Source organism: Callospermophilus lateralis, chromosome 3 (genome assembly GCF_048772815.1).
Source record: "Callospermophilus lateralis isolate mCalLat2 chromosome 3, mCalLat2.hap1, whole genome shotgun sequence".
Classification (NCBI taxonomy): domain Eukaryota; kingdom Metazoa; phylum Chordata; class Mammalia; order Rodentia; family Sciuridae; genus Callospermophilus; species Callospermophilus lateralis.
The window spans coordinates 78,442,013-78,463,569 of NC_135307.1; the positions used below are offsets into that span (position 1 = coordinate 78,442,013).

Consider the following 21,557-nt stretch of genomic DNA (forward strand, 5'->3'; position numbering starts at 1 on the left):
ACAGTGTGATATTCAACACATATATAAAATGTGTAAAGTTCAGATAGGAGTAATTGGCTTATCTATCACCTCAGATATTTATAATTTGGAATTAAGGATCTTGAGACAGAAAGACAATCCTGGATTATCTGTGTGGCTAATACAATACAAAGTTCTTCACATGTGAAAGAAAGGAGAAGAACCAAAGTCAAGAAGGAGATGTGAAGTTGGAAGTAGAGGTTAGTAGTTTTGCTACTGCTGACCTCAAAGATGACAGAAGTGGCCACTAGACAAGTAATGTAGGAGACATCCAAAAGCTAGAAAAGGGAATAGATTCTCCCCTACAGTCTCCATAATCCCTGCTGACAACTGAATTTGGTCCAGAGGAACCTACTACAGACAACTGTGATCTTGAACTCAGAGGTAATACATGTGCATTGTTTTTATCTGCCAAATATATAATGTCTGTTATTTCACCAAGAGGAAATAATACAACCAACTAGATAAGAGGTTGAAATAGTTGGGTTGTGGCAATGTGATGAAGGAAACTATGTGCCTAGAAGGACATATCTTTTATTTTGACTGTTTAAGTGGCTACTTCACAAATCAATATACAGTGTAATACTGTACAACTAGACTAGAAGATCAGAAGATAAACTGTTGGACAGCATGATCCAATTTTGCAGCTAGCTTCAAAATCATGACAATAAGTTTACAAATTGAAAGAAGATAAATATAAGGTAAATTTATTCAAGAGGCAAGGAAAATGGTTTTGTCAATAAGAAATTCTGATGATGAGCCAGAAACCAGGTTTTGTCAATAAGAAATTCTGATGATGAGCCAGAAACCAGGGTGGGGTGTGGGACACATTTATATTCCCAGCAAATCAGTAGGCTGAGGCAGGAGGACCTAAGTTCAAGACCAGCCACCACAACTTAATCAGACCCTGTCTCAAAATAAACAAATAAAAAGACCAAGTGCCCCTGGGTTTAATCTTTAGTACTGCAGAAAGAAAGAGAGAGAAGGACAGAGGGAGGGAGGGAGGGAGGGAGGAAGGAAAGAAGAAAATAAGAAAGAAAAAGATTAATTCTGATAATGTTCATAATAAAATTTTAGTGCAAACTCAGCCTCAAATTATTAAAATGCTGAGCAAGTTTTGATATGTGAATTTGTTTCCAGAAGTAAGAAATCTCTCTAAGATGGTTAAAACTTGGCCAGGAAAGGAAGAGAAAACTTAATAGGGGAGTGGCGGGGAAGAAGGAAGAAATGGAAGGCAGAAGCAGATGGAGGCAGAAAAGAAATGGAAGGGAAAAGAAAGTGAGGAGGAAGTAAGGAGGAGGAAAGGTAGGAAGAAGGGTGGAGGAAACTTTAGTCAAACTAACAATAATGGGATTTAAAACAGGTAATGTTGATGGGAAACCCAATACCAGAATAGAATATGAAAAACAGGTGGTATCATTATGTAGTTGTTTATAGCCTGAACTAGCCAATGATACAGACTTTCTAGGAAGGGGGGATCTGTCATAGCCTCATTGAGAAGCACAACAGAGACCACTGGCTATAGAATGAGGTGAGGTCTTCTGTACATTCTCTATGAGAAAGAGATTTTATATCGAGTCTCTCTGCCCCTGAGGCCATTGGTGACTACTAAACTGAGTGGCTATGTGAGTTTGGAGATTATATATATATATATATATATATATATATATATATATATATATATATATATATATATATATAATCACAGAATATTTGCTTATAATTAAATCTTTTCTAACTTTTATGACCGATAAAAAGAAAATTTCAGAATTAAGTAAAACAAAAATTTTTTTCTACCTTCCATTAAATGTGGTGTGAGAATTCCATATAGATGAGATATTTATGCCTTTTGCAGAGTTAAATTATTGCCAATGTTTTTGTTTCATAAACTTTTATAATTCACCTTTCCAAACAAGCAAGTAATATGCTCAAAGAAACCATTAAAATGAAAAGCATCCATCTAAAAAACAGTATTTAACTCCTCAAAAAGTATATTTGGAAGTTGGTTGTTTGAACTGAAGCAAATTTGTCCTTGTGAACAGGTATATTATGATCTAACTGGTTCCAGTGTCCCCCAGAAAAGACTTCCACACCCTTGTGCATTCTTTAGATAGATAGATAGATAGATAGATAGATAGATAGATAGATAGATAGATAGATATCTTGCTTTCCTCTTATATATTATAGTATAGGATATGGTAATTTAAACAGAGCCTAACCCAATTTTTCTAAGATATGGTAGGGGGGAAGGTGTTGGGATTTCTGTTCGGAATGTTAATTAATCAGATCAAACATCCTATACCCACAAGTACCACTTTGAAACCAATGTACCCATATTCATACTCCCTTCTGCAGCCAGTTCAGAGGGATCTGCCTGCCATCTGGACAGCTCCAGCTCATCTTATGCCAGATAAACCCCTCTGCTGCTCTATGAGCAGAAGAGCCATTTCTTATACTCTTGTAAGAAATGTGTGGCTTTCACCCACTGTCAACCTGATGAGGTCAAACATAAAATGGTGATAGCACCCAGAGAATCATTTCTATACTCTTCTTGTTTTCTACAGCAGCTCTGTCAGACTCAAAGCTGGAGACTTGCCCCAAGAGGCAGCTGGCATAAATCCAGTGGGTTCATGGACAAGTGATGGACCATCCAACTTGTGTTTTCATCTGAGAAATGTAACTGAAACATCATCTCTGGATTCATAAAGTTCTAGTAACATAAATATTTGTGGTACACTTGGAATAAAAGCAAATGTGCTATAATAAAAAATAATTAAAATCAAATAATCAACTCCCTTTTCCTTTGAAAGAAATGAAATAAGTATCATAGAGGCTAAAAATCTACTCAAAAGCTCCTAGAATTTTTATCCCCTCTCCTACTTCCACCTCCAAATCCCTGATACCCTAACTATCTTTAGCAGTCAGAGATGGAAGCATCTGGGGTGGGACATGTTCTACCACTGAGAACAGTCAATTTTCATCATCTCCTTTGAACAGAATTCCTCTCAAGTCTGGGCCAATGTCCAGGAGCCTCACCAATGCCTTTCTTATAGATCTTATTTCCTCACAATTTATTTCACAGGTTTTTTTTAAGTGCAAAGGAAGCAATTGGTAAATATCTATGTATCATTCTCACTAGATACAACTCTAGGTGGTTTTACCAAAGATTCAATCACTGAGGTGTACACAACCAAATTGTACCTTGTGACACCAAGGAGACAAGATCATTTAGGGGACACATGCCTGGGTTTCCAACCATCCTGATGCATAAATACAGCCATACTAGTTGGACAGCAGTTTCATAAAGTCACTTCTTATAATTTTTGAAGATTACAAGAAAACTACCATTACTGTGATGTTTCTGAATACTACCAAACAGATTCACTTATCTGTGATCTTCAAAAGAACTATTTATTCAATTATAAAAAACATTAAAATGGGGGCTGGGGTTGTGGCTCAGCAGTAGAGCGCTCGCCTCACACGTGCAAGACCCTGGGTTCAATCCTCAGCACCACATAAAAAAATAAATAAGTGAAATAAAGGTGTTGTGTCCAATTACAACTAAAAAATAAATATTTTTAAAAAACCATTATAATGGCCCAGTTTTACCCCCCCAAAATAACAGAAGAATAAAATTATTTAACACATGATAATTTTATGACATTTCACTGTATTTAATAAAACTTTATTGGAACAGCCACATGCATTCATTTTAGTGTTGATGACAGCTACTTTTGCAATACAACAGCCGAGCAGAGTAGTTTCAGCAGAGACTGAATGGCCCACAAACCTAAACTATTTAAAGAAAGCTTGGCCAGCTCTTTGTACAAAGCTTTACAAAAGTGACATCACTGTCTACTGAAATGCTGGTTACTATGTGAGTTGTCCAAATATGTACACCCCTAAGTGGAACCTGGAGAGCTCAGGGATGATATTCATATGTTCTTTTACCTCATGGTGGACTAGCATTTTTCCCAAAGAACCCTGTTTTATAGTTGCTGGCTTAAATTTGTGGACTATGTATGTGAACTTTTGAATAATACAGTGTATATGAGAAAGAGAGAGTTTCTTCATGTGTGTTTAACAGGATAGTTTATGAGGATGAAGATGTTAAGAGGACTCAAAGACCACAGCTTTGAAATTTTATTTAATTGTAAGTCTGCATAGAAGGGAGAGGCTGATCTGATTTTATTTTTAAAAGAGTTACTATGGCTAAGACATATATTTATATATAGTATATCTTGTATATATTCATATTACATACAGTATATACATTTAAGTATTTATGTATATAATATGCATATTTAATATGGATATATATACTGACTCCTCAAGGAGAGTATTGTGAGTTTGAAGGTTATATTAGACTTTAATATAATAGAGTATATGTGAAAGGTTATCCATTCTGACCAATAGTTTTCTTGAGCCCACGATGAAATGTGCATTGGAGCAAAGGATTAACAAAGTTGAATATTACATACATATATATATATATTTTATTGATCCCTATGTGTTTTCTTTCTCAAGATTATCTAAATATAAATCTGTCACCATCTGCCTTTATTTTGTTATTGGGTAATGATTATTGATTTTACAGCTCACAGATACAGAAAAAAACTTCAGCTCCCCTAGCAACTCTAGCAACATCCCTGGCTTCATCCTCCTGGGCTTCCCTGGCCCCAGGAAGGGGCAGATCCTCCTCTTTGTACTCTTCTCCACTTTCTACCTCCTGACCCTCCTGGACAATGGTTCCATCATCCACACTGTGCACTGAGATCATAGACTCTGTACACCCATGTACATCCTGCTGGCCAACTTCTCCTTCTTGGAGATCTGGTAAGTGACCTCCATTGTCCCCAACATGTTTACTGACTTCCTGTCTAACACCAAGGTCATCTCCTTCTCTGGGTACTTATTCCAGTTCTATTTCTTCTTCTCCTTAGACTCTGCAAAATGGCTTTTCCTGGAAGATATGGCATTTTATTAGTTCCTTGCTATCTGCAGGCCTCTACATATCTGACCACTAGGACTTGGTATCTTTATACCAATTTTGTGGTCAACTGCTGAGTTCTTGGTTTTCCCTGGTTCTTGATTCCCATTATCATAATTTTCCATTAACCTCTGAAGCTTAATAGTTCAGGGATGTTGCTAGAGTTTCTGGGGGAGCTGAAGTTTTCGTGTGTCTGTGAGCTGTAAAAACACTAGTCATTACCCAATAATAAGATAAAGGCAGATGGTGACTTCGATTTATATTTAAATACTTATTTTAATATTTAATATATTTTAATACTTCTGAAGCTTAATACTTCAGTTTAAGTGTCCACGTAGTCCCATCACCCAGTATATCCCATCACTGAGGAATATAGAAGTTTTTGCTTCATAATAATTCTGACAGAGACTTAGTGTCAAAAATTGGCCATTGTGCCTTCAAACACAAAAGGCTTTATGAATAAACATTCTGAAAGCCAAATATCTGAGCATCCTAGGATATAAATGTTCATTATTTATAAAAGTGTTGCTACCATTCAAAAGACAAAAATATTTCTACCCTATGAGAATAATGCTGAGAAAATCAATACATTCAAAATCTTTCCATTGTTTATTGAATATCTTGTAGTCATATTATTAACAATGCTTGGTCTCACTAAAGATATCTCAAAAAAATAATAGAAAAACAATCCTGTTCCATACCTGAGATGGGATGTACCTGCCATGCTTACACATGCACACACACAGAAGCATAATGAAAATAAGAGGTCTAAATATGTGTGTCATATTTTAACCAAGGCCTTAATTATTCAAAGGAAGCAAATTTCAAAATCGTGTCAACTTTTAGTGACATCTGCTAAAAACACTGAAATAACCAAAGGCAAAAATAAGGAGATGTATTCAAGAATTTCAGCATTTCACTATATACTTCCATGGTCTGTGCTTCTAAATTCTGGTCACAGTGAGAGAGTACATATTTATATGGGTATCATGCTAAAAGCACAGAGCTGACCAGGGAAATCAAATTGTTCCTTAAATTTTTTAAACAAAAAAATTTATTTAAAATTTTTAAATTAAGTTGCCCTTATTGAGCCATTGATTAAGTCAGTAGAAATAATATAAGAATTCTAATGCTGTGACTCTAATATCGACAAATAAAAAAATTCCAAAATCAATAGGCTCAAAATATGAATAAAATTGAATGTGAACAGGATAAACATGCTTTACCTAAGCTGGTGTTCCTTTAGTGTTTGCACCATCTTAACAGTTACCCGTGAATAAAAGAAAATAAATGTGTGCACCAAGAATTGCATGAGATAATGTGATTACCACTGGAGACTGGATCCCAGGAGCCCCATATGAGCTCCCAATAGAAGGGAACACTGGGGATTGACAATCATGAAACAGAAAGCCCACTTTTGCAATCCACCAAAGACTATATCCCTTAAGACAAGGAGGTGGTATCAGAGCAACATAGATTAAGTCTCTCCTAGATAGTAAATATGCCAGTCTTTCTCCAAGCCTATGTGTACACCACCACTATGGTTGCTGGCTGCCTTCTGCCCTGTCTACCTTTTGCTGCAGTGAAAACAGAAGATGATGAGACAGAATCACCAATTCTTTGAGAAGATGATTTTAGAAGAGATACAAGTGTAAAACAACCCTAACCCATAACCTTTAGCTCTTCCTTGTTTTGTGTGACTGAACAAACATAATCCCAAAAGTCACATGAATTGATGGAAAGAGATTCATCTTTACAAGCCAGAGGGTTGGGAAACTCAGGGAAGTGAAGGACAGGAGGATAAGCAAGAACCCTCAGAAGTAAATAACTTCTGTCTTTATTAACCACAAGTTGGACTCAGGGTGAATGAGCTCTTTAGGGGAACAGATATTTTAGTGAAGTGATATTTGGAAGGATTAACACAAAATGGTTATCAGGAGCAGGCCTGAAAGCCTTCTCTTATTTCCACAATGTTTATTTTAGCAATGTTTTCTTTTTCCAAAGAACAGGTGATCAGCCTCTAGGAGGGGAGAGCAATGGAATAATGGAGCACACTGGATTGGTGAGTTCACTCCCACTTGATATTCCTCATCAAATATCTCTTGCTGTTTTACTTTGTCCGTGTGGTTTTGAGGTACTCAGAATTCCTGCTATAGAGGAAATGCCCACAGATATTCTATGCCTAAGAGGATCTATACACAGGTTTTATAAAGAGTCTTCAATTGGGGTGTGTTGTGAAAACTTCAAAGTCCCTTCCATCCTATGCAATAATCAAACTTATCCTTAAAAGGTATGACCTGATGTGATCTGGAAAGTAGTATATTTTTAGCTAACATATTACTGAATACTCTTCACTATAAACTTCTATAGTGTCTGGGACTGTATTCTGTACCTACATTTACCTGAATAAACATCACACTATCATTTGTACTTTAATGACCAAAAGATGACTGTCCCTCATTAATGGAAAGCATCCTTAAAAATCAATCAAATATTAAGACAAAACTTCTGGTAAACAAGTCTTAGGTGATTCCATTGGCTTTGTTTTCCCTCTCTTTTGATGGAAGTCAGACCATGTCCCAAACTGAGTCTAACTCAGGGAGGAGGATCTCGTGAGGATTCTCCCTTCACTTTCCAAATAACTCCAATCTTCCAACTATGAGATTCAAGTGACTGAGGGGATGGAGAAACAAGAGAGAATTCCTATCCAGACAGACCTTCTGTGTCTCCCAATTTTGCCTTGGAACACACAGGTGTCTTCTTGGGAGTATGATATCTCTGACCCTCTTCACCCATCAATAAATCAGGATACCAAAAATCTCCCAGAAATCCTGATACTCCACACAGAGATCTGAAATATCTTAAACTATATTCCAAATTCACTATCACTTCTTCTACATATAAGTGGACTTAACATAGACCAAGGATTTAAAGACATTTTATAAGCATAAATGATGGAACTAAACTGAAACCATTATGCACATGTCTGAAGAGTCAAAGATTTCTGAGTGAACAAAATTTGTTGAACACAGAGGTAGGATGGCACTTTTGACACTTTATGTGTGGGTCATTGTACACACCAACACTGATAACTTCAACAGTAATGCAGAATGAAAAGTGAATAGCACAATAAGAAGTGAAATACAGGAAGATTTTATTGTGATATTCATTATCTTTTTCTCTCTTCATTCCTCCTGTGATGCTTATAATTTGCGTATCTCATTGAGAAAATTCAATTATTATGAAGGATATTTTTTATATCATTCTAAGAAAGTGAATACATAACTTTTACATCTCCTTCACAATTTCTACTTATTGTCAGTAACCATCTCCAGCTGTTTACATAGATACTTAATTTGTGAGAAAATTCAGAAAGAAAAATGAGACAGAGTGAAAGGGTTCAGAGTCTGATATAAAAGCATTCTCACAAAGTTTGACAGTCATCAGAGTATAGTTATCAATATATTCCTCAGCAGTTTACTTAATAGAATAATAAAATATGAGGAATTTACAATCTCAAAAATAAGGGAACATATAAGAAGTTTAGGAAATGAGGTTATACATGATGTTATTTTTTCTTCTCTGCCCTTAGGAAGCCATGAATGCATCAGGAGCCAACATGGTGACTGAATTCATACTTTTGAGTTTTTCCTGCTCCAGAGAGATCCAGGTCCTCCTCTTCATGCTGTTCCTTGTGTCTTACATCCTGACACTGTTGGGAAATGGGGCCATCATCTGTGCGGTGAAGCTGGACCAAAAGCTCCACACCCCAATGTACCTCCTGCTGGCCAACTTCTCCTTCCTGGAAATCTGTTACATCAACACCACTGTCCCAAATATGTTAGGAAACTTCCTGTCCGAGACAAAAACCATCTCTTTCACAGCCTGCTTCCTGCAGTTCTACTTCTTCTTCTCCTTGGGTATCAACGAGACCTTCCTATTGCCCCTTATGGCGTTTGACCGATACTTGGCCATCTGTCGGCCTCTCCACTATCCCACCATCATGAGCAATCGTCTCTGCACAATCTTGGTGGTCCTCTGCTGGGTGACTGCCTTCCTCTGCTATCCAGTGCCTATCTATTTTATCACTCAACTCCCCTTTTGTGGCCCCAATACCATTGACCACTTTGTCTGTGACCCCGGTCCTCTCCTAGCCCTGTCCTGTGTTCCTGCACCTGGAATTGAACTTTCCTGTTCCTTATTGAGTTCAATCATTATCTTCATCACCTTCTTCTTCATCCTTGCCTCCTACACTCTGGTCCTCAGAGCTGTGTTCCGTGTGCCCTCAGCTGCTGGAAGGCGCAAGGCTTTCTCCACCTGTGGTTCTCACCTAGTTGTGGTGTCTCTGTTTTATGGAACCATTATGATGATGTACATCAGCCCAAATTCTGGGAATCCAGCTGGGACACAGAAGGTTGTAACCTTGATCTACTCCTCCTTGACCCCACTTGTAAACCCACTCATCTACAGTCTCCGGAACAAAGACATGAAGGCAGCCTTGAGAAAAATTAAATACTCACTAAAATTAGTCAAAATTCATGAGCGCTCATAAGTGGATCATGTTTTCTCCCCATTTGATCTGCCCCTCATTTCCATCTTCAGGTGATATTTGTGGCTTTATTCATTTGCATTTAGAGACAAAGTCTCAAATTCAACTTTTGACTCTCAACTGATAGAGAAGAACATACTAATTAAAGTAGACATCACTCTCAAATGAAGATTTGGTAAAAGGTAATTTGAATTAAATAACCTCCATGCCTCTATTTAGACCCTTCTACTCTAACCTCCAATAACTGCTTGCTCTTTTTTCATGAAATCACTCACCTAGTCCTTGTTCTCATAGTCTTTGACTTTTAAGATGACTTTATATTTCATTCTTGCACTTAACTTTTCTGGTCTAATAATCTCTAAATTCTACTCCTAATGGAAGAGCAGAGAATGCCTTTTTAGCTCAGATGAAAGAAATTTGGTGCTTATCAGTAAACCATAACTAAGCCAAAATTTTATTTGACATCCAAGTAACTAGCAGCAATCTAAACCACTGTCTCCCAAACCTATCTGATTCATAATTACACTTCAATACTCTTTTAAAGGACAGATTTGCAGGACTGTCTCCAAATTTCCTGAGTCAGAATCTTTGAAATAGACCCTGAAAATACTGACTTTAACTTTCCTCGTTTTTTCTGATTCATCTAGACCAGCACCAGCCCAGAGACTGATAGGTAGAGCTGCTATTTTGAATACTATGTGGCACAGGCAAAAAAAAAAACATATAAATCTTATACTAGTTGAGAGAAGTGAAAGCAGATTCAGTGAGCTCCACAGGTGTCTCAAGCACTCGTGATGGTAAGAGTAGCAGGTTTTTTCCTAACTTGACTTCAAGTCCTCTATTTATAACATAAGATGTAAGTTACATTATTCTTAGCTCTTATTGCCTGTGCCAGATAATTAAAGTACCTAGAAATAAGTTTATATTTAAAAGACAATTTGTAAGCAGTGGATCACACTTTTGGCTTAATTTGAAGTGAAATAAAGTTGAGTTGAGCACATAACCCAGTAAAGGTAGAAGTACACATAGAAAAAAAGAAGAAAAAAAACAGAGGAATATGATGTTATTTCCAAGAGATTTTTCCCAAATATTTGGTCAAAAATAAATTGGTCAGTTGGGATTGATGTCTGGGATTGAGATACTTTTTTATTCATTCATAAATCATCATATGCCCTGTTACATGCACTGGAATGACATCTGTGTCGAAGGTAAAGTCCCTGCCTCCTGAGGGAGATAGATTATAAATAGATAAATATATAACTCTGTAATCTTAGTAATCATACATAGTAAAAAAAAAAAGACTAAGGAAAGTATACACATAGAAAATGTCAGAATAGGCTAGCCAGCAATTTTGACAGGATGGTTAGAGAAAGTCCTGTGAGGAGGTGATATGTCAAAGTGAGGGAGGAACCATGCAAAGATCTTGGGAAATCAAGTTCCAAGCAAATACATAAGTTTCAATTTTCAAAGAATGAGAAAAAGTTAGTTTGGACAATACAGAAATAAATGGTATATGAGGCTCAAGAGGTAGACAAGATCAGACAGTCTGAACTTCTGTGTCATTTTATATGACTTCATGGGGAGTCTGATCCACTACATAGTAAGAGGAGGGCTAAATGAGAATCCTACTACTTGCTCAAACTCTCATAAACTTAGAACTAATTTACTTACATGTTTAATTATACATAACTTTATTTCATTACATTTTAACTCAATCTATTAAAGAGCTAGTCAACAACAACAACAACAAAAAAAAAAAACCACATAACACACAAAAAAAGAAAAGAAGACAGTAGACCCAGGTCCATCCCTCCACCAGCAGGCACCCATCTCTTCCTACCAGCAGACTACCACAGGAGCCCAGGCCGGCCCAGATCCATCCGTACTCACTTGCACAGAACCCACGTCCAGGGCAGGTTTGAGTTTGCCCCACACACACCTGGTAGCCTAAGCCTAACCCACTTCCATCTTGGGACACTGCAGTCATTGCCTTAGCCTTCCCCATGCAGTAGCCCCTAACTTTTTGACGACAGGGCCTAGAAGCAACTACATCTCAGAGCAGGCATCCCAAATAGAGTGTGAGGCCCACCCTTTCAGCACCATCTCTGTAATAAAACTTTGCTTCCATCTTGGGGCACCTCAATTACTACCTCAAGTTATCTCTGCTATTGCCACCACCACCTTTACATGCAGTAGCACCCATTGAGGGACACCAGCAGGGTCTTGAAGCCCAACCAACATCAACATCTTGAAGCCCAACAAACAGACAATCTGCATGGGTACTATAAGAATATAGGGAAGAAACTGTAATATCTCAGATCCACACAGCAAGAAAGGAAGACACATAGATAACATGAAAAAACAAGGAAGGAAGGTGCCCCAAACAAACCAGAATACTATATTTACAGAACCTTAGGACAGCAAAGCGGATGAAATGTCAGAGAAAAAGTTCAGAAGGTTTATAATTAAAATGATCTGTGAATTAAAGAATTACCTAAATGAGCAAATAAAGGCAAAAATTGATGGCTCCAACAAAGAGATAAGAGAGCAAATATAGGTAGCAAAAGATTACTTCAAGAAAGAGATAGACACTCTGAAAAAAAAATCTGAACTCCTTGAAATGAAGGATACAATAAACCAAATAAAAAAACTCAATAGACAGCATAACTAACAGACTAGACCAGTTGGAAGAAAGAACATGAGATACTGAAGACAAAGTATATAATCCGGAAAATAAAGTTGAGCACACAGTGAAAATAATAAGAAACTGTGGGAGGCCAATCCTTGCATGTGATCGAGTTACCTCCCCAGCTGGGCGAGAGGCGCTTAGACACATCTTTGTGTTCAGAGCTTTCCCCACCCTTCTTAGGTCCAAGGGCTTGTCCGTGTGGAGGCATGCCTGACCACACGAAGCCCCTGAAGACCCGTCATCTTACCTGACCTTGAGACACTGCCCCCCTAGTCTTCATTGGATGGAATTTTCCCCAGAATTTTTTGTTCCCCAATAAAAGTCCACTCCCTGGTGTGTTCTCTCTTGCTTGCTAGCCTCTTCAGTAAACCTCGCTACTTTAATGGGTAGCTTGAGGCTGGGGGTACGAGAAGCTGTCCTGGAGCTGGTTTAAAGGTAATTAGAGTCTGTCTCTTTAATTCAAACTCCCTTTGGATTTCCCATGTAGCCGAACCTTCACCTATAAAGCCTGTGCTGGCCATGGGCTAAAAGAAACCATGACAGAACATCTAAGAATTATGGGAAAGCATCAAAAGACCAAATCTAAGAGTTACTGGGATAGAGAAAGGCACGGAGTTTCAATCCAAAGGAAAGCACAATCTCTTCAATTAGGTAATATCAGAAAATTTCCCAAGCATTAAGAACAAATTGGAAAACCAAGTACAAGAGGTTACAGGACACCAAATGTACAAAATTAAAACAGATATACACCAAAGCATATTACAATGAAAATGCCTAGCATACAGAATAAGGATAGAATCTTAAAAGCCACAAGAGAGAGGAATCAAATCATATATAGAGGGAGACCAATTTGTATCTCAGCAGATTTTTCAACCCAGACCCTCAAAGCCAGGAGATAATGGAACAACATATACCAAGTTCTGAAAGAAAGTGGGTGCCAACCAAGAATCTTATATCCAGCAAAACTAAGCTTTAGATTTGATGATGAAATAAAAACCTTCCATGATAAATAAAAGTTAAAAGAATTTACAACTAAAAAGCCTGCAATACAGAACATCCTCAGCAAAGTATTCCAAGAAGAGGAAATAAAAAACAATGATGAAAATCAGCATAGGGAGGGATTACTCTAAAAAAAAACCTAATCAGAGGAGAAACCAAGTCATGTTAAATGCCAAAAATGGCTGGGAATACAAATCATATCTCAATAATAACCTTGAATGTTAATGGCCTAAACTCACCAATTGAAAGGCAGAGACTAGCAGATTGGATAAAAAAAAAGACCCAACAATATGCTGCCTCCACGAGATTCATCTCATAGGAAAAGACATTCAAAGTCTGAAGATGAAGAGTTGGGAAAAATCATACCACTCACATGAACTATGGAAGCAAGGAGGGATTTCCATCCTCATATCAAATAAAGTAGACTTCAAGCTAAAGTCAATCAAAAAGGATAAAGGAGGACACTACATACTGCTCAAGGGAAACATACACCAACAAAACTTAACAATTATAAATATATATGCCCCAAACAATGAAACATCTACATTCATCAAACAAACCCTTCTCAAGTTTAAGCATCAAATAGAACATAACACAATTATTTTGGGTGACTTTCATCACTAGATAGATCTTCAAAACAAAAGCTGAACAAAGAAACTACAGAACTCAATAATATAATCAATAGCTTAGACTTAACTGATATATATAGAATATTTCATCCTTCAATGAGAGAATACACTTTCTTCTTAGCAGCACATGGATCCTTCTCTAAAATAGACCATATACCATGCCATGAAGAACTCTTAGCAAATATAAAAAAAAGTAGAGATACTGCTCTGCATTCTATCAGACCACAATGGAATGTAATTAGAAATCAATGATAAAATAAGAAATAAAAGCTACTTCAACATCTGGAGACTAAATAATATGCTACTGAATGAACAATGGAGGAGATTAAAAAAATTAGAGGTCAATGAGAATAAAGACACAACATATCAAAATCTCTGGGACACTATGAAAGCAGTTCTAAGAGGAAAGTTCCTTATATGGAGTTCATTCCTTAAAAGAAAAAAAAGTCAACAAATAAGTGACTTAACATTACATCTCAAAGCCCTATATAAAGAAGAACAAATCAACACCAAAAGCAGTAGAATTACAGGAAATAATTAAAATCAGAGCTCAAATCAATAAAATTGAAACAAAGAAACAATTAAAAATTGACAGAACAAAAATTTGGTTCTTTGACAAATTTTATTTAAAATTAAAAGACCCTTAGCCATGCTAACAAAAAGAAGGAGAGAGAAAACTCAAATTACTAACATACATGATGAAAAAGAAAATATCATAACAGACACTGCAGAAAAACAGAAGATAATTAGAAATTCTTTTGAAAACTTGGACTCCAATAAAATAGAAAATATCAAAGGCATTGACAAATCTCTAGAGTCATATGATTTGCAAAATTGAATCAGGATGATATACACAACTTAAACAGATCAATTTCAAGTGACAAAATAGAAGATGCCATCAGAACTCTACCAACCAAAAAAAGCCTAGGACCAGATAAATACACAGCTGAGTTCTACAAGATCTTTAAAGAAGAACTAGTACAAATACTTATTCAATTTATTTCAGAAAATAGAAAAACAGGGAGCACTTCCAAACTCATTCTATGAGGCCAATATCACCTTGATTCCAAAACCAGGCAAAGACGAATCAAAAAAAGAAAACTTCAGACTGACATCTCTAATGAGCATAGATGCAAAAATTCTCAATAAAATTCTGGCAAATCAAATATAAAAAAAATATTAAAAAGATCATGCACCACGATCAAGAGGGATTCATCCCAGGGATGCAAGGTTGGTTCAACATATGAAAATCAATAAATGTAATTCATCACATCAATAGACATAAAGATAAGAAACATATGATCATCTCAATAGATGCAGAAAAAGCATTTGACAAAATACAGCACCCCTTCTTGTTCAACACTAGAAAAATTAGGGATAACAGAAACATATCTCAACATCATAAAGGCTATCTATGCTAAGCTCCAGGCCAAAATCATTCTAAATGGAAAAAAATTGAAGGTATTCCCTCTAAAAACTGGAACAAGACAAGGATGCTCTCTTTCACCACTTCTATTTAACATAGTCCTTGAAACACTAGCCAGAACAATTAGACAGACAAAAGAAATTAAAGGGATACAAATAGGAAAAGAAAAAAGCAAATTGGCACTATTTGCTGATGATATGATTCTATTCCTAGAAAACCCTAACAGTTCCACTAGAAAACTTCTAGAACTACTAAATGAATTCAGCAAAGTAGCAGGATATAAAATCAACACCCATAAACCAAAGGCATTTCTGTATATCAGTAACAAATCCACTGAGAGGGAAATGAGGAAAACTATCCCATTTACAATAGCTTCTATAAAAATAAAATACTCGGGAATCAACTTAACAAAAGAGGTAAAAGATCTATATAATGAAAATTACAGAACCCTAAAGAAAGAAATCAAATAAGACCTTAGAAAATGAAAAAAATCCACCTTGCTCTTGGAAAGGCAGAATTAATATTATCAAAATGACCATACTACCAAATCCACTACACAGATTTAATGCAATTCCAATCAAAATCCCAATTACATTCCTCATAGAAATAGAAAAAGCAATCATGAAATTCATCTGGAAAAATAAGAATAGCTATAGCAATCCTTAGCAGGAAGAGTGAAGCAGATGGCATCACTATACCAGACTTAAACTATACTGCAGAGCAATAGTAACAAAAACAGCATGGTATTGGCACCAAAATGGACTGGTAGACCAATGGTACAGAATAGAGGACACAGAGACTAACCCACAAAACTACAATTATCTTATATGAGACAAGGCACCAAAAACATACATAAGAGAAAAGATAGCCTCTTCAACAAATGGTGCTGGGAAAACTGGAAATTCATATATAACAAAATGAAAGTAAACCTCTATCACTCTCCATCACAAAATTCAACTCAAAATGGATCAAGGACTGGGGCTCAGGATGTGGCTCAAGTGGTAGAACACTCGCCTGACATGCGTGAGGCCCTGGGTTCAATCCTCAGCACCATATAAAAATAAAATATATTTTTAAAAAATGGATCAAGGACCTAGGAATAAAACCAGAGACCCTGCATCTAATAAAAGAAAAAGTAGGCCCTAATCTCTATCATGTGGGATTAGGCTCCAACTTCCTTAATAAGACTCCTTTGGGGCAAGAATTAAAATCAAAAATCAATAAATGGGACAGACTCAAACTAAAATGTCTCTTCTCAGCAAAAGGAACAATCTGTAAGGTGAATAGAGAGCTTACATTTGGGGAGCAAATCTTTACCTCTCACACATCAGATAGAGCACTAATCTCTAGGGTATATAAAGAACTCAAAAAGTTAAGCACACACACAAAAAAAATAACCCAATCTATAAATGGGCCAAGGATCTGAAGAGACACTTCTCAAAAGATGATATACAATCAATCAACAAATTTATGAAAAAGTGTTCACCATCGCTAGCAATTAGAGAAATGCAAATCAAAACTACTCTAAGATTTCATCTCACTCCAGTTAGAATGGCAGTTATTATGAATACAAACAACAATAAGTATTGGCGAGGATGTAAGGGAAATGGTACACTCATTCACTACTGGTGGGACTGCAAATTGGTGAGCCAATATAGACAGCAGAATGGAGATTTCTTGGAAAATTGGGAATGGAACCACCATTTGATGCAGCTATCCCTCTCCTAGGTCTATACCCAAAGGACTTAAAAACAGCATACTATAGGGACACAGCCACTTCAATGTTTATAGCAGCACAAATTCACAATAGCTAAACTGAGGAGTCAATCTTGATGCCCTTCAATAGATGAATGGTTTAAAAATATGGCATATATACACAATGGAATATTACTCAGCAATGGAATATTACTCAGCATTAAGAGAATAAAATCATGGCATTTGCAGGAAATGGATGGAGTTGGAGAAGATAATGCTAAGTGAAGTTAGCCAATCCCAAAAAACCAAATGCCAAATGTTTTCTCTGATATAAGGAGACTGATTCATAGTGGGGTAGGGATGGGGAGCACAGGAAGATTGGAGGAACTCTAGATAGGGCAGAGAGGTTGGAGGGGAAGGGAGGAGGCATGAGGTTAAAAATGATCGGGGAAACTGATGGTCATTATTATCCAAAGTACAGGTATGAAAACATGAACTGGTGTGAATATACTTTGTATACAACCAGAGATATGAAAAATGGTGCTCTATATGTGTAATAAGAATTGAATATATTCTTCAGTCTTATATAAATAAAATTAATTGTAAAAAATCTGGATTTACTACAAAAAATAACCTAACAAAAACAAAAAAAGAAAAATGAATTTTTAAGTATGAAAGGAATTTTTGCAGATTATAAGATGTTATGCTATTATTAATGTCAATACCTGAAAGTATTATAAACTCCCTTCTTTCTTTTTAATTGAATTTATTGTTTAATTAATACATAAAGCGTAAAAATTACACGTATTAATGGGGTACCATGTGATACTTCAATACATGTATTCATTGTCTAATGTTTAAATCAGATTATACATAATCTATCTCCTCATATCTTAATTATTTATTTATGATGAAAATGTTTGAAATTTTTTCTTTCAGCTTAAAACACACAGTACATTATCATTACCCATAGTTACTCTACTGTGCAATAACACACCAGAACTTTTTGCACCTATCTAACTGTGACTTAGTACCCTTTGGTGAATCTTCCCCCAACTTTTCCACCTCCTAGTCTCCTTGAGCTCTGATACTGTACTCTCAAGGTCTATGCAATCAACTTTTAGATTTCACACATGCATAAGATTCTGTGGTGCTTGTCTTCTTGCACTTGGTGCATTTCACTAAACATAATGATCTCCTTCCATCTAGGCTGTTACAAATGACAGGACTTCTTGCTTTTGTGGCTAAATAAAATTATACTGTGCAAATATACTACATTTTCTTTATTTATAAGCTGATGCTTACTTATTTTCACTTCTTGTTTATTATAAATAGTGCTACAATAAACAGGGGAGCACAGACATCTCTTTGACATACTGATTTCAATTCCTTTGGATATATACCCTGGAGGGGGACTACAGGATTACATGGTACTTCAAGTTTTTAATTTTTTTTTAACTCAGGGGGCTCTTGGCCACTAAGCCACATCCCCAGCCCTATTATGTATTTTTTAGAGACAGGATCTCACTGGGTTGCTTAGCACCTTGCCGTTGCTGAGGCTGTCTTTGAACTCACAATACTCCGGTCTCAGCCTCCTGAGCCACTGGGACTAAGGGCATGCACAAATGCACCCAGCAAGTTTTTAAGTTTTTGAGGAACCTTCATGCTGTTTTCCATAAGAGGAGTACTAATTTATATCACCAGCAATGTGCAAAGGTATGAACTTCCTTTACAGCAAAGTGAGAAAGTTGAAAACAAATGTGTTCCTCAGGGGAAACTAAATTGTTACTGGCTACTGGTTTTAAAATATTTTTTCATGGAAATTGATACTATAGAAACAAATAGAATGAAAGGTGGTCTTCAAAAATATTATAATACCTTATATATAGAGAGATTATATAAAGAGAGTATAATAGAAAAAGAGACAGAGACAGAGATGGAGAGAAAGAGAGTTGCTTCTTGTAGCATCCCTCCACAGAATTCGAAAATTTGGGGGAGAAATACCACTTAACAAGCAATACTTCCCAGATTTAAGAATTATGGTCCAAATATGAGTCTCTGTTGATCTTCTTTAATCCAGAAGTATAGCTCAAAATGCTCTAAGAATAAACTTAAAATCTACCTACATGTTCATCCAAGTCAACATTTAAAAGGCTCATGATCAACTAATCATAGTTGCCATCTATGAACCAGAAAGTGAGCCTTCCCCAGACTCAGCATCTGCTGTCACTTACTTGATCTTAAGACTTCAGAACTGTAAGTAACAAATTTCTGTTATTTAAGCCACCCAGTTATGGTAACTTGTTACAATAATTCAAATGATCTAAGACATAGGAAATTTTCAAATAAGAAATGCAAAGTTTTCAGGGAAAAACTTTTCTCAGAACTGGATTATTTGAAATTTGATGTTATTTCCCCACAAAAACCCTGTTAGGTTGTATTTAATACCTGAGTTGACACATAAAAATCTAGGTAACATGTAACATGCCTGTGCATATTAAACTATATTCTAACCAACATCCATTCCAGATGGAAGTTCTTAGCAAACTAGGTATAGACAAAAACTACTTTGATTTGTAAAGATCATCTTCAAAACCTACAACTAAGATAATATTTAATGGCGAAAATGCATGCTTTCCCCTGAAAATCAGAAATGATCTGCTCTCACCACTTCTTTCAACACCATACTGAAAGTGTTAGTTGGTACAATTAATTAAATACAATAAATGACATCAATATTTTAAGATATGAATTCTCTCAAAGATGTTTTATGGATTCAATGCAATCCCAAATAAATTCCTAGGAGGCATTTTCATATAAATTATCAAGCTAATTTTAAAATTCATACAGAAATGTAAAGAACCTAAGCTAGACAAAACAAAGCTATAAGACTAATCCTACCTGATTTAAAAACTTATTATAAAGCTACATTAATCAAAATGATGTGGCAATAATATTAAATTTAAAAAATAGATCAATGAAACAGAACAGAATCCAGAAATAGAGCCATATTACAGAGAACTGAGTTTAACAAAACTTCAATACTGATTCAGTGTGTATAATGGTAAGAATATTTAATAAATGATGCTTAAATAATTGTATATCCAAATACCCCAAAATTGGATTTTAATATTGCAACACCCCACAAATTGCACAAAGATCAACTCAAAATCAATCATGAAATTAAAACTATAAGCCCCTACAAGAAGTAGATGGGAAATTCTTGTGACTCAGGCTTAAGAAAAGATGTCTTAGATACAAGAACAAAAGCACAGTCCATAACAGGCCAAACTCATAATAAACTCCATCAAAATTACAAACATCTATTCTCGGAAAAACATTGTTTTTTATTTTTATTTGTTTTTTTAGTTATACATAACAGTAGAATGTATTTTGACATACTATACATACATGGAGTATAACTTTCCATTCTTGCGGTTGTACATGATATGGAGTTACACTGGTTGTGTATTCATATATGAACAAAGGAAAGTCATGTCCGATGGTAAAGCATTGTTAAGAGAATGAAAAGACAAGTCACAGACAAGGAAAAAAAATGTTCCAAAATTGTTGAAGGACTTGCATCTAGAATATATAAAGAACTCTCAAATATGGATAATCAGAAAATGCACCTTGTCATTGGCATATGACTAGTGAAATACATGTATATATTTAGTTTCAATTATATAAAAATATTAGCTTTACAAAAGGTGATCTTGCCACTTGCAACAACATGTTAAACTTGGAGGACATTATGATAGGTGAAATAAACCACAAACAGAAAGTAAAATACTGCCTGGTCTCTCTTATATATGGCATCCAAACGGCTGAAATACATAGAAGGACAGTAGAACAGTGGCTACCAGAGGCAATCAGGGTGTAGCAATGGGGATATATAAGACAAACAGTCCGCATTGCAGTTATGAAGGATGAATAAGTTCATACATCCATGTACAGCATGAGGGCTAGTAAATAACTTTATCATATAATAGAAATTTTCTTTTTTTAATTTATTTTTAGTTATCATGCAATACCAGGACATACCTAGACATAATCACAAAAGCATGGAACCCAACCTGCTAGGATTTATCCCCAGCACTTCTCCCTCAATCCCCTCCCTTCCTCCACTCCACTGATCCTTCTTCAGTTGATTTACAGTTTGCTTTTTTTTTTAAATTAGGGTCCTGTGGATACACCTGATACTGGAAACTACTTCCAAGAGAATAGGTTTTAGGTGTTTTGGTCAAATACAAAAAAAAAAAGTAACTGTTCCATGATGGATATGTTCCTTTGCTTGACAGTAGTTGTCATTTAACTCTGTATGAGTACATAAAAACATGTTGCACACCTTAAATATATACAAGGGGGAAAAGACAACACGTGGCCTAATTTAAAATGGCAAAAGATTTGAACAGATGTTCAATGAAAGATAAACACATAGCAAATAAATAAAAATAAAAACATGTTCAATATCAGTAATCATTAGGGAAATACAAATTAAAATCACAATGAGAAACCAGTATAGACATTCTAGAATGACTAAAATTAAAAGGACTGACCAC

General features: G+C 35.8%; 1 protein-coding gene across 1 annotated transcript; it reads left to right on the top strand.

The window, feature by feature from the left end:
* The first annotated feature begins 8,118 nt into the window (after positions 1 to 8,118).
* Positions 8,119 to 9,560, top strand: LOC143641531 (olfactory receptor 11H6-like). The gene is made up of 2 exons (XM_077109060.1): positions 8,119 to 8,125; positions 8,605 to 9,560. The coding sequence occupies exons 1-2, from the start codon at positions 8,119 to 8,121 to the stop codon at positions 9,558 to 9,560; spliced, it is 963 nt and encodes a 320-aa protein (XP_076965175.1).
* The last annotated feature ends 11,997 nt before the right edge of the window (positions 9,561 to 21,557 follow it).